This window comes from Salmo salar, chromosome 26 (genome assembly GCF_965601325.2).
Source record: "Salmo salar chromosome 26, fSalSal1, whole genome shotgun sequence".
In the NCBI taxonomy this organism is placed as follows: Eukaryota; Metazoa; Chordata; class Actinopteri; order Salmoniformes; family Salmonidae; genus Salmo; species Salmo salar.
The window spans coordinates 8,119,375-8,134,478 of record NC_138316.1 but is presented as its reverse complement, the minus strand read 5'-3'; the positions used below and the strand labels follow the sequence as shown (position 1 = coordinate 8,134,478).

The 15,104-nt window shown below is 44.0% G+C and overlaps 1 protein-coding gene across 4 annotated transcripts in view; it reads right to left on the bottom strand.

Moving 5' to 3' along the window:
- The window catches only part of LOC106587071 (kinesin-like protein KIFC3), a 79,340-nt gene that overhangs the window by 46,322 nt on the left and 17,914 nt on the right, over positions 1-15,104 (bottom strand). The window contains exon 1 of one of the 4 annotated variants that reach the window (XM_014174980.3): positions 4,104-5,709. The exons of 1 other annotated variant lie outside the window; for it this stretch is intronic. In XM_014174980.3, the coding sequence (XP_014030455.1) occupies positions 4,104-4,484 (381 nt within the window). In that variant the 5' untranslated portion in view covers positions 4,485-5,709. Of the gene's footprint in view, positions 1-4,103; positions 5,710-15,104 lie in introns of those variants that run through there. 2 more of the 4 variants (XM_014174982.3, XM_014174983.3) reach the window with 2 other exon arrangements.

The window sequence follows — 15,104 nt, the reverse complement described above, 5'->3', positions numbered from 1 at the left end:
CTGCTCAAATATATATTTATCCAAACAAGTAGTACGGTAAATCACACCGTGTGAGAGCTGCTTCACTGACAATTCACTAGCACCCAAGCCAGAGCCCCTCTCCACTCACTAGAGGCTGCTGGGTAATGGAGTTCTGGGCCAGGTCTGTGTGAATATTCATACTGAGGGAAACTGAGATAAAGGCTGGTGTGTGTGTGTGTGTGTGTATACAGTTAAAGTTGGAAGTTTACATACACTTAGGTTGGAGTCATTAAAACTCATTGTTCAACCACTCCACAAATTTCTTGTTAACAAACAATAGTTTTGGCAAGTCGGTTAGGACATCTACTTTGTGCATTAGACAAGTCATTTTTACAACAATTGTTTACAGACAGATTATTTCACTGTATCACAATTCCAGTGGGTGAGAAGTTTACATACACTAAGTTGACTGTGCCTTTAAACAGCTTGGAAAACTCCAGAAAATTATGTCATGGCTTTAGAAGCTTCTGATAGGCTAATTGAAATAATTTGAGTGAATTGGAGGTGTACCTGTGGATGTATTTCAGGGCCTACCTTCAAACTCATTGCCTCTTTACTTGACATCATGGGAAAAATCAAAAGAATTCAGCCAAGACCTCAGAAAAACAATTGTAGACTTCCACAAGTCTGGTTCATCCTTGGGAGCAATTTCCAAACGCCTGAAGGTACCACGTTCATCTGTACAAACAATAGTACGCAAGTATAAACACCATGGGACCACGCAGCCGTCATACCGCTCAGGAAGGAGACGCGTTCTGTCTCCTAGAGATGAACGTACCTTGGTGCGAAATGTGCAAATCAATCCCAGAACAACAGCAAAGGACCTTGTGAAGATGCTGGAGGAAACGGAAAGTTTCTATATCCACAGTAAAACGAGTCCTATATTGACATAACCTGAAAGACCGCTCAGCAAGGAAAAAGCCACTGCTACAAAACCGCCATAAAAAAGCCAGACTACAGTTTGTAACTGCACATGGGGACAAAGATCGTACTTTTTGGAGAAATGTCCTCTGGTCTGATGAAACAAAAATAGAACTGTTTGGCCATAATGACCATCGTTATGTTTGGAGGATAAAGGGGGTGGCCTGCAAGCCGAAGAACACCAACCGTGAAGCACGGGGGTGGCAGCATCATGTTGTGGTGGTGCTTTGCTGCAGGAGGGACTGGTGCACTTCACAAAATAGATGGCATCATGAGGTAGGAAAATGATGTGGATATATTGAAGCAACATCTCAAGACATCAGTCAGGAAGTTTAAAGCTTGGTCGCAAATGGGTCTTCCAAATGGACAATGACCCCCAAGCATACTTTCAAAGCTGTGGCAAAATGGCTTAAGGACAACAAAGTCAAGGTATTGGAGTGGCCATCACAAAGCCCTGACCTCAATCCTATAGAATATTTGTGGGCAGAACTGAAAAAGCATGTACGAGCAAGGAGGTCTACAAACCTGACTCAGTTACACCACCTCTGTCAGGAGGAATGAGCCAAAATTCACCCAACTTATTGTGGGAAGCTTGTGGAAGGCTACCCAAAACGTTTGACCCAAGTTAAACAATTTAAAGGTAATGCTACCAAATACTAATTGAGTGTATGTGAACTTCTGACCCACTGGGAATGTGATGAAGGAAATAAAAGCTGAAATAAATAATTCTCTACTATTATTCTGACATTTCACATTCTTAAAATAAAGTGGTGATCCTAACTGACCTAAAACAGGGAATTTCTACTAGGATTAAATGTCAGGAATTGTGAAAAACTGAGTTGAAATGTATTTAGCTAAGGTGTATGTAAACTTCTGACTTCAACTGTATATACAGAGAAACTAGCAGACACACACAGAAGGTGTTCTCAGGGTAGTCACTGTTCCTCAGGGAATTAGAAATGAAACACACTACACCCTGGCTCAGGTACCCCGGCTTCATGAGCCACGAGAGCACAACGGTAAAACATGAACACAACATCTCCAGGGAATTATTCTAGCGTTATCATATCACTATCAAGTTCCTGGTGTAGTTTGTCCTTTACTAATTAATCATGTGGCAGATGTTGAATGTAGAGGACATCAGATGCCTGCACAGTGACCATGCTCCCTCTGATGTTACTTAATAGAAATACCTTAGCGTTCCCTCAAAGTCTTAGTTGTGTAACCAAAGCGTTGTTTATGGATTTACAGGGACAAATGTCAAAGGAGGGTGATTCAGTGAGAGGGCCCTCCCTATGACCAGGAGGAATGGGGTTAGGGTTGAGAGAGAATGGGTGGGTGAAGTAAAGGTAGGGCTGGGCAGTATACAGTATTTTACAATATACCAGTATTGATGCACAGTATTGTGTTTTTACTTTACCTTCTATAACGTATTTAAAATGTTTGGTTTGTTAAATGTGATACGCCGTATGTAATGTCCATCTTTACAGTTTACTTCGCTTCTTGAGTCATCCCTCTCCGCTCTCTCTCTACATGCTGCTTTTACACAGACCTAACCCTGCCCTGTCACTAAAGGAGCACATTTGTTGTTCCTCGACCACGAGACACTGCAAGGTCAATGCAGGGCATCAAATTAGATTTTATTGGTCACATACACGTGTTTAGCAGATGTTATTGCGGGTGTAAGCGAAATGCTTGTCTGCAAAGTTTCCTAATAGCTAGAAGCGAGGCAGCCCAACAGTTCACCTTAGTGTTTTTCTCTAAATGGCAAGTCAAATCAGATTGTTTGCCCATATCGTGCAGACCTACGTGGCAGTGTGGAAATTATTTCAAATGAGTGCAGGAAATGCAGAAATGTATGAAAACGCACAGCCAGAATTACAGCATTGTGAGGGATTAAAGCCCACTTTACCCCAAACACACAGAGCAGAGAGAGTGATGCTGTCCTCAGATTAACATGGTTACATAAACGATGATCTGAATCCGTTTCCCCGGAATGCATGGACACTCCGGCCCACTTTAGCATCAGCACGCATTCTGCCATTACTCATTTCTCATACCACCAATAGATATATAGTCAGCAGGTTAGGAGGGGATTTGACTGGGCTTGGGGGGAGAGGGGTGAAAATAAGAAAGACAGGAGGGGGAAAACACTTTTAAAGAATAAGGGAGAGGAAGGGAACGAGGGAGAGAAAAGGAGAGAGATGGAGAACAGGAAAATCTATTTGGCTATACAAACCCAAGAGAGCGGTAGGGAGGTAGGAATGGGCTACGGTCATCACATTCCTCACTAATGTGAACCTCAAGGTAATCAATGGTGAACTACCAAGGTCCATAAACAACCACACACATTCCATCAATAGCCCAGAAAGGTTGACTGTTGGAGCAGCGCTTAGATTATCTCTCCAACTTGGTCACACAAACACATAATTACTTAAATACTAAACCAACATGGTGCTGCTTCTCATTAAAAAGGATTTCAACATAATCTTTTTTATTTTTGCCCAATTTCATGATATCCAATTGGTGCTGCAACTCCCACATGGACTCGGGAGAGGCGAAGGTCAAGAGCCATGCATCCTCTGAAATATGACCCCGCCAAGCTGCACTGCTTCTTGACACAATGCTCGCTTAATCCGGAAGCCAGCCGCACCAATGTGTTGGAGGAAACACTGTATAACTAGCGACCGTGTCAGCGTGCATGCGCCCGGCCCGCCACAGGAGTCGCTAGAGCCCGGTGGGACAAGGACATCCCAGCCGGTCAAACCCTCCCTTAACCCGGACAACGCTGGGCCAATTGTGCTCAGTCTCATGGGTCTCCCGGTTGTGGCTGGCTGCGACACAGCCCTGGATTGGGCCCGGGTCTGTAGTGACGCCTCAAGCACTAAGATGCAGTGCCTGAGATCACTGTGCCACTCGGGAGGCCCCAAACCTTGGACTTCTGTACCACAATATTTATGATTGGTACTTCATTAATTAGATTGGTGCCTTATCTGTGTCTGTAATCCCATGCCAGTCTCATAAACATACCTGTGCCTACATGCTGGTTTGGACATCTGGGTACACTGCTCTCCCCTCCCTCCCTCCCGTTCTGTTTAGCATGCCCTCCCTCTCTGCTCTTTTCTCAAACACCCTCTATCCCCATCTTCCCCTCCTCTCACCTGCAATCGTTTTCTGCTGTCCGGCACATTCTCCAGGCTGCCTTCTTCGCATCCCAGCCTGCCCTGGCTGCAGCGCAGCTCCCCGTCACCTCTTTGTTTGTCTGTGAAGTTGCAGCCTGCAGCCTTCCTGTCTACAGCAGGAGCCCTCTGCCTCTTATCCTGAGAGAGGGCTACAGTCATTCCTCTCTCCTTCTCCCTTGGCCCCACAACCCCTCCAAGACTGAGGTCCCTTGACCTGCCTCCCTCCCCTACTGGAGGGGTCTTGTCCCTAGGCAGCGTGGCCCCATCTCTAGCCTCTTTGTCGCCGGGCTCCAGGGCCTTGTGTCGGCTCTTAAAGAGGCTGTGGATACTCAGTACCACCAGGGTGCACAGCACGTACATGATCCTGTCCGTCCGTGGAGACTGGCAGGTTGGTTCGATCCGTTCTCCCCCAAACAATGAACACCTTGTTTGAATGGGACAGGAACTGTTGAAGTTCCACAGGTTGTTATGATAGCTTATAAGCTGTTATGGAGGGGTTCCATTGTTGAGGTCTAGGTGTGAATGGCAGTCAGAGCTCCAAGCGTATCTGCTGTGGTCCGAGTCCTTGCATAGTTGTCATCAGTTGGAGAGCTGAAGACTGAGTGCGAGAGATGGCAACAAGTGTATCCACAACGAAAACAGTTCCAAAGTTCTATCCTGTACTGTAGTGTCTGTACTGTAGCCAAGTTCAAAGACAAAAAGACTACAAATATCCAGTCTACTCTCCTCTTTTAGGGCATTCACCACAATACAACGCTGGTGCTCTTTAGAGGGCGAGAACGGTTCCAGTAGGGAGTCTCACTTTCTCTTCTGTGTGTGTTGATCCCCTGGACAATAGCAGTGCCCTAAAGCTCATCAACTGTCCGATAATCCCCAAGTCTGTTCTCTGGTCAGCAGACGCAGACGGACGAGAGAGGAGTGAGTGTGATCCTCAGATACACACGGTCACACACACCTGCTTTTATATCTCACCTGTGTCACCTCTGTCCCTGTGCCTCTACTAGTCCCTCCCACTCTGAGACTACACTTCCACAGAACTACACACACCAAACACACCACCTTTACAGTTCCTCAGAACAACAATAAGGTTTTGGACTCTGTCCTGTAGTAAAGGTGATTGCTGTCCCGCTGCCAAGCCGGTGGAGCTCAGGTAACCCAAACCTCTAGGAGCAGACGGCTGGCTAAGTACCTCCAGGTACCTCCAAGTACCTCCAGGTAACTACAGCCACACACCTCGTCCATCAACCATACACAGAAACTAGTAGATATTAAATCTACACCCAAGCAGATAACTCACTCAACGTTCTCACACACGCACTAAAACACACACGCACGCACACACACCCTAAACCGTCGCAAACTTCGAACAGTGTAGGAATGTCTCGGACGTTGATTCATCCTCCTCTGCCCTGCTAATTTATGTGTTTACAGTCCAGTCCAGGATGGTGTAAAGAAGATTCTCATTAAATGATTAACAGGTCCAAAGTAATGCCTCTCCCCTTTCCCTCTTCCTGCTGCGGACAGCCGGGGGACTGTCCAGTCCTCCCTGAAAAGTCCCTGGACAGAGAGAGGGGCGATATCTACACCCCTTCATTTGTTCAGTCGCTCTCCCATCTCCCGCTCCACTCATGCACAGAGTTCACGGTCCTATCATGTGCTGTTCTGCAACTCTCCAGAAAGAGAGAGAGAAAGAAAGTATCTTCATCCACTCTCGCTCTCACCCTCCCTTCCGGTGTTCTGTCCATCTGTCGCTGCGGGATAAGCACTGGAATGGGACAGAGCCGGCCGTGCGCTGGTGATGTAACACATAATACACTATTGATATGGATGGATGTAAAAAGCAAAACCAACGCGGAGTGCGGAAAGAGTACTTTTTTTTTTTTTTAAAAGCTTCCCACCTGCGTCCGTTAGGAGTTCCACCATATAAATTCAAACTGATCTCTGGGCTCTGAGGGGGCGACCTCGTTAGTTGGTGTCCTGTATGCCTGACCGTCTTCCTGGTACGTGACAACCCTGCACGGTAACGCCATGACAACCGTGCTGCTATGGAACCAGGCCACAATGGGAACTGACAGTGTCGATCACGGCGGTTGAATCGTGATGCGCGGTCCACGGCAGTCAGCGAGGTCACTTTGTGCCCAGCGGTCCTGTTCATTCACAGTTCTGGTTTATTGTTCTGTGGCATACTGTAAACATGGAGTGATTCTCTAGCCTAACTTGGTCCTATGGGGCCAAAGGTGAAGTCCTCCGCTTGAGTGGTCACTTTTAGGATCCTAACGAAGGGGACGGGAAGGGACAGGGCACACACACACTTGGGGAGGGGACTCCAGAAAGGAGGCTGGCTAGGATGAGCTACTACACACAATGAATAAGACACTATGACTGAATGAATCCCAAACTGCTCAGACCAGTGACCCACCAAGTCATCGTGGTCTCAGGGTAATCATTTTTCTGTTTGTAAATCCGTTACACTCCATTTAGTATGATATATTATGTTAGGTCACATTATACGTCTTTCTCTGAGACAAGGTTGCTTATTGCACCATAACAAAGGAGGATTATGGGGAGAATTTATGTCGGTGGTTAGGGGAACTAAAAGGACAAATGTCAGGGAAATGTACATTGCAGGTTAGCTGAATAGGGTTAAATTCAGAATAAGGGTTTGCTAAAATGTTAGTTGTCCCTGACGCAAACTCACAACTTCTGGATTGCTAGACCGACCCATTCTCCTCGACCAAATAGGAATTAGACCAAATATTATGCCAAAATGTGTTCCAGCAGACCATTTGGGTAACACAATCTACCCACACCCTTTTGGCTCAAATTACCAGCCCTCTCGTGGGACTCAAAATGGCACTTTCAGCGACCCATGACAATACATGGCACGTGGCAGGCCAGCTGAGCAACCACATGAAGTGACCTGATTAACAAAAACAGATTGGTTAAGAATTTCACCACCACTTAAGACCTGTACCGTCGGGCAGTATAGAATAGACCTTTCTACTCCACACACAGTAAACCCTTACAACCAACAGAGTAAGGAAAGGCCAGAGAGAGAGACTAGTAAACACGGTCTGAGGTTCAATAGCAGATTAAGTGCCTGATCATTTTGAATCAAACCATAAAGCTGATAAGGCAGGGGTGGAGTGATCAGATTTGTTTCCAGTGTATTAGTGGTTTGGTAGTAGTGCATTAGTGGTTTCCAGTGTTATAGTGGTTCCGGTGGTTTGGGCAGCAGGTAGCCTAGTGGTTAGAGTGTTGGGCCAGTAACCGAAAGGTTGCTAGATTGAATCCCCGAGCTGACAAGGTAAAAATCTGTCGTTCTGCCCCTGAACAAGGCAGTTAACCCACTGTTCCTAGACTGTCATTGTAAATAAGAATTTCTTAACTGACTTGCCTAGTTAAATAAAGGTTAAATAAAATAAAATTAAAGAACCATAATCTCAGCCTACATTACAGAGACAAGTCAAAACAATTACAGTGGGACACATAGTGTGGTGTTAGAGAGTCAACCAGGAAGTCAACAAACATTTTGTTTGGCCTAGAAGTATTTGAGAATGTGTGTGAAAGAGAGACCGTGAAAGAGAGAATGTGCTAGTGAGAATGTGCAAACCTGTGTGTGTGCGTGCAAGAGATCTCAGGTGTGTGAGTTGGTCTCACTTTAAGTAGCTTAGACCCCCTGGATTAAAGGACCCCCTCCAGAGGAAGTTAACGCCACTATTTCAACATAATTTCCTGATTGAGAGAAGAAATGCACGTTTAGGTTCCACTTCACCTTATTCAAAATATTAGCGAGCTGGCTCTTTGGTTGTTTCTGGAACTGAATTTGTCATAAGCATTGTTTTAGAAATGATTGGCCTACATTTTCCCTATCTGTGGCCATCTTTGACTCCGACATCTATTGTTACCTCCAAAGTTTTGGCATCTTCCATAAATTGCAGCCACGAATCCGCCATAAAAAAATTGCTACAAAAAGAATAAGATGAAGTTCCGGTAATATGGATAACTATTGAAAGATGGCTGATATGAGTTTTTCTACATTGTAATGGACATGGTGCAACCTATGGTAGGTAAGCTGCTGGCAGGCTTTGGCTGCAGTACAGCAAAGTCAAGTCAGCCCGTGCTCAAGGTTCTCACAGGTGAAGTGAAATGATAGGCTACAATGACTTTGCTCATGATCATACATGCCTCAAATGACATATGACTTGAATGCATTTGCTGTTTGTGTTTCAGACTATTTTGTGCCTAATAGAAATGAATAGTAAATAATGTAGTGCCATTTTGGAGTCACTATTATTGTAAATAAGAATATGTTTCTGAACAGTTCGTAAATGTGGATGCTACCATGATTACGGATAGTCCTGAATGAATCGTGAATAAGGATGAGTGAGAAAGTTAGACGCACAAATATCATTTACACAGATTTGTCACTTCAAGCACAAATTTATCATACTTTGACTAAAACTATGACTTTTTGACTTAAATCATTGTGCAACATGGGTAAGCTCTGACCATCGTCTTTCAGCTTGAAAAAGTTGATTTCTACTGGTGTGGGCGTTTAAGCAGCTTACAGGAGAAATGTGCCACACTTCACTTTATGGCTTTAGGTAAAGGCTTTAACTCGGTCACCCCACACCCAAATATGGTATTAGAGGCCGTCTGAATTAGGGATGGGCATATTCGAATATCTGAATGGACGTTAGTATTTGATTACTTGTGAGTATTCATTTAAAAAAAAACTAAAAAACAAGTATGTCTATTTTAACAATGAAAAGGCTTTTCTAAATACAATAAAAATATCCATGTGACATTACTTACAAGGATATACCATGTCATTACAAATACTTCATTTAATAAAACAAACTTTTGAATGTAGTTTTTATGACACATAAAATGACCGGTAGCCTTCTTTCTGTTGCTTGTTGTTTTTGTCGGCCAATCAAGGCAGCACTACAGTCAAAGGCTCAATGTGTAACAAGAAGTGAGAGATCACTAACGCAATGCAAGATGGAATTACAAGTTAGCTGAGTTAAATGACAAGGAATAGACTACAACGAGCAACCAACAGGTAGGATGTTGTTTAACAATCTCTGAATGGGGTTGGGGAGAAAGCGCAGCATGTAGCCTGCAATTAGCCTAGTTCGCTAGTTTCTCTAGGTTATTCCAGTCAAGACAGGCACTGTTATATGGGATGATAAATAACATTGTGGCTGCTACAAGTTAGCTAGTCTTGGCTGTAGCTGAGTTGGCTCTCTTCCTCCCGTCCGCTCCACTCCCAGCTCCCACACACCAACCCCACCCCTTGCTCCAGCAATAGAGCGCATGGTCTCTCCCTCGTGCAGCAGTGCTCAGGTTAAAAACTGTGCAAAAAAATATTTCAAAACACCCATCCATCCATCCCTAGTCTGAGTCAAAGAGAGGGGAGGAGGGGGAGTCAGGGAGGAAGAAAGAACGTGGGGGGAGGATGTGAGAGAGAGAGAGAGAGAGAGAGAGAGAGAGAAAAAAAAAAACAGGCAGATTGAGGCTTTCTGCCGACTATCTTAACTCTTGGACTAGCCCACAACGTACTACACACACCCTTTTCATCTTTCTCAACTGGGCTATTTCAGAGCTAAATTACAGTGACACAGCAGGGAGGGACAGGCACACACACGCACACAGTTAATAACAGGTTAGAGGGAGGACCATCCCTGCCACAGTGTGGCCAACACACCACTGACGTCACTCCAGTAAGGATGAGGTTTGAGAGGAAGACGATGGGTGGAGAGGCAGCCAGACAGCCAGAGGGTGGAGAGAGAGAAAAAGGACAGAGGCAGGCTGTTGAGAAACGGTGAAGGGGGGAAAAGGGCTAGGGAGAGTGACAAAGGGAGGAAAGAATAGTGCCAAAATCCCACAAGAGAGAACCCTGAGGTTCTGCCTTCTCCCCCTCTTCCGGTCTCTGTGCTCCCTCCCTGGTTGGCCCTTAACATGTTTCACTCTCAACCAGTTACAGCACATGGTTCGACCTTACAGACAAACAGGTGTGTGGAAAACCGACTTGCCCTTGCAGCCTTTTTCGACATATGTGAGACACATGTTCCTTCCTCTCATGGCTGTTCACATGCCAAGACGACTCCCACTCAAACAAACTGGTGATTAACGCATACAGGCCAGACTTAACTGCATATACTGTAGGTCTACACCATAAGCTCATGGCCAGAGGGGACTCTATGTGAACAACAACCGCAAAGCAGCACCGAGTGGCACACGAAACAGGGAATATATCATCTCCAAGGTTTGTCAACTCTTCTGGGCATCTACCATGGTAACAGTCAGACTCACGAGATACTCACAAACTATATATTTCTGACTGACACACACACGGACATGGCTTAGTGCTGAGAGAGGGACCTCGGGCTGTTGGGGCGCTGCTTCAGATATGCAAACACAGACCTGCTAAAAACCAAATACGGTTATGTGTGGTCGGAGACCTTCACCTCTGACCCGGGGTGCTAGTCACACAGGTAGTGACTGTGTGACTAGCACCTGTTGTCTCCCTCTACTCCCTGCTGCTGCAACCACCACAGAACATCAGTGTTTATCGAGCTGTCAGTGCTGCTGAAACTGCAACATAATAACAGCCATTTCTGACTGAAAGGTTCTGCTACTGAAATCCCTCATTTGTTTAGGAAAAACATTCTCTTATTCCCTCAACAATTGCTCTCTTTACGTGAAATGTATGCATCAAATGCACGTGACCAATAGGGCCTGACCTATAGCCTATCATAATCACATCAATAAATAGGTTATAACAAACTCCGAAAATCATAACACATTGACAGAAAAATAGATGCAGAGGACATGACAAAATCAACTCCAAAACAAGGGAATGTTTACTGGTTGCTCAGGAGGTAATGGGGAAGTCAGATGCATGGAATAAATTTGACTAGTTGTGGAAAATACTGGAGATCAAGAAAAATAAGGTAAGAAGCAAGCGCTGCATGCATATTATGTCTGCCAAACAGGTGCTGTTAGATTACAATCACATTTTGTAACCATGTAAATAGGGTTGCAAAGGGTAAGACTCCAAATCATCAGCGCTCCCTCTACTTCAATTCGAGGTGAAAATGATGATTCAGACACCTTATCGATAGCAACAGATCATGGTCCTTCTGGAATCAGATTTTTTTTTGACTCAATGGAGGAACGTAGTCAAAGAAATGCTGATGAATGTCTTGCTCGAGCAGTGTATGCAACCGGTTCAACTCTGATGCTCATAGGCAATGAGTATTGGAAGAGATTTCTGAATGTTCTTCGCCCAGCATACACCCCTCCAACCAGACATGATTTATCTACTAAATTTGCTGGATGCAGAGTTCAACATAGTTCAAGTGAAGGTCAAGCAAATCATAGAGAAAGACTGTATTGCAATCGCCTCTGATGGGTGATCAAATGTTCGTGGGCAAGGAATAATTAACTACATCTCCACCCCTCAACCAGTGTTCTACAAGAGCACAGACAAGACACACCGGTCTCTATATTGCAGATGAGTGAAGGCAGTCAATGACCTTGGACCACAGAAGGTATTTGCACTTGTGACAGACAATGCCGTCAACATGAAGGCTGCTTGGTATAAAGTGGAGGAGCCCTACCCTCACAGCACACCCATTGGCTTTGCTGCTCATGCATTGAATCTGCTCCTCAAGGACATCATGGCACTGAAAACAATGGATACTCTACAAGAGAGCCAAGGAAATGGTTAGGTATGTGAAGGGTCATCAAGTTATAGCAGCAATCTACCTCACCAAGCAAAGTGAGAAGAATAAGAGTATCACATTGAAGCTGCCCAGCAACACCCGTTGGGGTGGTGTTGTCATCATGTTTGACAGTCTCCTGGAGGGGAGGAGTCTCTCCAAGAAATGGCCATATCACAGTCTGCCGATATGGACAGCCCGATCAAGAGGATCCTCCTGGATGATGTATTTTGGGAGAGTGGTAGGCAGCCTGAAAGTCCTGAAACCTATAGCAGTAGCCATTGCACGGATTGAGGGAGACAATGCCATCCTGTCTGATGTTCAGACTCTGCTTGCAGATGTAAGAAAAGAAATCCATACTGCCCTGCCCACTTTACTGTTTCTCCAAGCAGAGGAAACTACTGTTCTGAAATACATCTAAAAGCGTAAAGACTTCTGCCTGAAGTTCATACACGCCGCAGCGTACGTTGGACCCCAAGTATGCTGGCAAGAGCATCCTGTCTGGTGCAGAGACCAACAAGGCCTATGGTATCATCACTACCGTGTCTCACCACTTTGGCCTGGATGAGGGCAAGGTTTTTGGCAGTCTGGCGAAGTACACTTCCAAGCAAGGGCTTTGGGATGGAGATGCAATATGGGAGTTGTGCCAACATATCTCATCAGCCACCTGGTGGAAGGGACTTTGTGGATCTGAGGCTCTTTCCCCAGTCTCAACGTCAACAGTGAAGAGGCGACTCCGGGATGCTGGCCTTCTAGGCAGAGTTGCAAAGAAAAAGCCATATCTCAGACTGGCCAATAAAAAGAAAGATGGGCAAAAGTACACAGACACTGGACACAGGAACTCTGCCTAGAAGGCCAGCATCCCGGAGTCGCCTCTTTACTGTTGACGTTGAGACTGGTGTTTTGCGGGTACTATTTAATGAAGCTGCCAGTTGAGGACTTGTGAGGCTTCTGTTTCTCAAACTAGACACTCTAATGCACTTGTCCTCCTGATCAGTTGGGCACCGGGGCCTCCCACTCCTCTTTCTATTCTGGTTAGGGCCAGTTTGCGCTGTTCTGTGAAACAAGATCTTCAGTTTCTTGGGAATTTCTCGCATGGAACAGCCTTCATTTCTCAGAACAAGAATAGACTGACGAGTTTCAGAAGAATAGTCTTTGTTTCTGCCAATTTTGAGCCTGTATTCAAACCCACAAATGCTGATGCTCCAGCTACTCAACTAGTCTAAAGGCAGAGTTTTATTGCTTCTTTAATCAGGACAACAGTTTTCAGCTGTGCTAATAGAATTGCAAAAGGGTTTTCTAGTGATCAACTAGCCTTCTAAAATGATAATCTTGGATTAGCTAACACAACGTGCAATTGGAACACAGGAGTGATGGTTGCTGATAATGGGCCTCTGTACGCCTATGTAGATATTCCATAAAATCTTGTTTAAAAAAAAAAAGGAAAAAAAAGCTGTTTCCAGCTACAAGTAATTTACAACATTAATAATGTCTACACTGTATTTCTGATCAATTTGATCTTATTTTAATGGACAAATAAATGTGCTTTTCTTTCTAAAATAAGGACATTTTTAAGTGACAGTATTTTTTATATACAGTACCAGTCAAGTTTGGACACACCTACTCATTCAAGGGTTTTTATTTATTTAGACTATTTTCTACATTGTATAATAATTGTGAAGACATCAACACTAATGAAATAACACATGGATTCAAGTAGTAACCAACAAAGTGATAAATCTAAATATTGGTTATATTTGAGATTCTTCAAAGTAGCCACCATTTGCCTTTGACAGCTTTGCATACTCTTGGCATTCTCTCAACCAGCTTCACCTAGAATTATTTTTCAACAGTCTTGGAAGGAGTTCATATACTGAGCACTTGTTGGCTGCTTTTCCTTCAGTCTGCAGTCCATCTCATCCCAAACCACCTAAATGTTTTTTGAAGTGAAATAAAAGATCCCAGAAATGTTTTGTACAGAAAAAAAGCTTATTTCTCTAAAATGTTGTGCACAAATTTGTTTACATCCCTGTTAGTGAGCATTTCTCCTTTGCCAAGACAATCCATCCCTCTGACAAGTGTGGCATATCAAGAAGCTGATTAAACAGCGTGATCATTACACAGGTGCACCTTGTGCTGGGGACAATAAAAGCCAGTCTAAAATGTGCAGTTTTGTCACACAACACAGATGTCTCAAGTTGAGGGAGTGTGCAATTGGCATGCTAACTGCAGGAATGTCGACCTGAGAATTTTCAAGATAAAGCTAATTTTCTCACACATTTCAAAACAGAGATGGCTCAAAAGCGAAGAACAAATAATTACAACTTATTTTTAAAGAGCACAAGCTCTTCTTTAATATGACACCACATTCATGTCAATAAGAAAAACTCAGTCTTCCATTGTGTAAAGACACTCACTATCAAAAACAATTAACAAAAAACCCTAGAGTATTTAAATTGTAGTAGACTTGACTAAATTATTCTAAGTATAACATATTACACTTCTAAATATTATTTACATATAAATATAAAATATATTATCCAAAATGTGACCAATGGACAATATTCAGAAAGTATTTGAAAACCCACAAAGTAGGCTCTTTGATTGATAACGATTCTATTCAGAGACTATTTCAAAAATGTAGATAACGTCAATTAGATTTAGTACAGACTAGGTCTGACAAAATGTAGAAATACTAGCCTACTTTAACAACAATTGAGTAAATTGGAATTGGTGTTAAACACCAGATCTGAAGAAAGAAAAAACAGACTGCTACCACTTTTAATAACAACTCCTAAACCCCTGCAACTGTAAACTTTAGACCCAGACTCTGTGGTACAAGAGTGAATGGTGGGACTCGGGACAGATGTACTCCATGGAAATGTAGGCTCCCTATCGGCTGTGCTTTCCCTCCGCTTCCTCCTCTTCCTCTCCATGTTCCCTCGCGCCACATTTCTATCATCTCTTAACTCCTCTTCCTCCCTGCTGCTGAGCCCCGACTCGCCACATCAATTCCCTTGCTTTTACTGACCTTGAGGAACAGACTAAGAGGGAGAGAGAGAGCAACAAATAGGATACAATTGTGGTCAGGAACATCCTCCCTCTCACACTTTCTCTTTATCTCAACCATACACATACTCTCTTCCTAATAGTTACTTATTTTCCATAATAAATTGTGATTGTTACACGCCTCCAATTCCACCCACACACAGTATCGTCATGATGCTATACAGCACTTACAATCAAA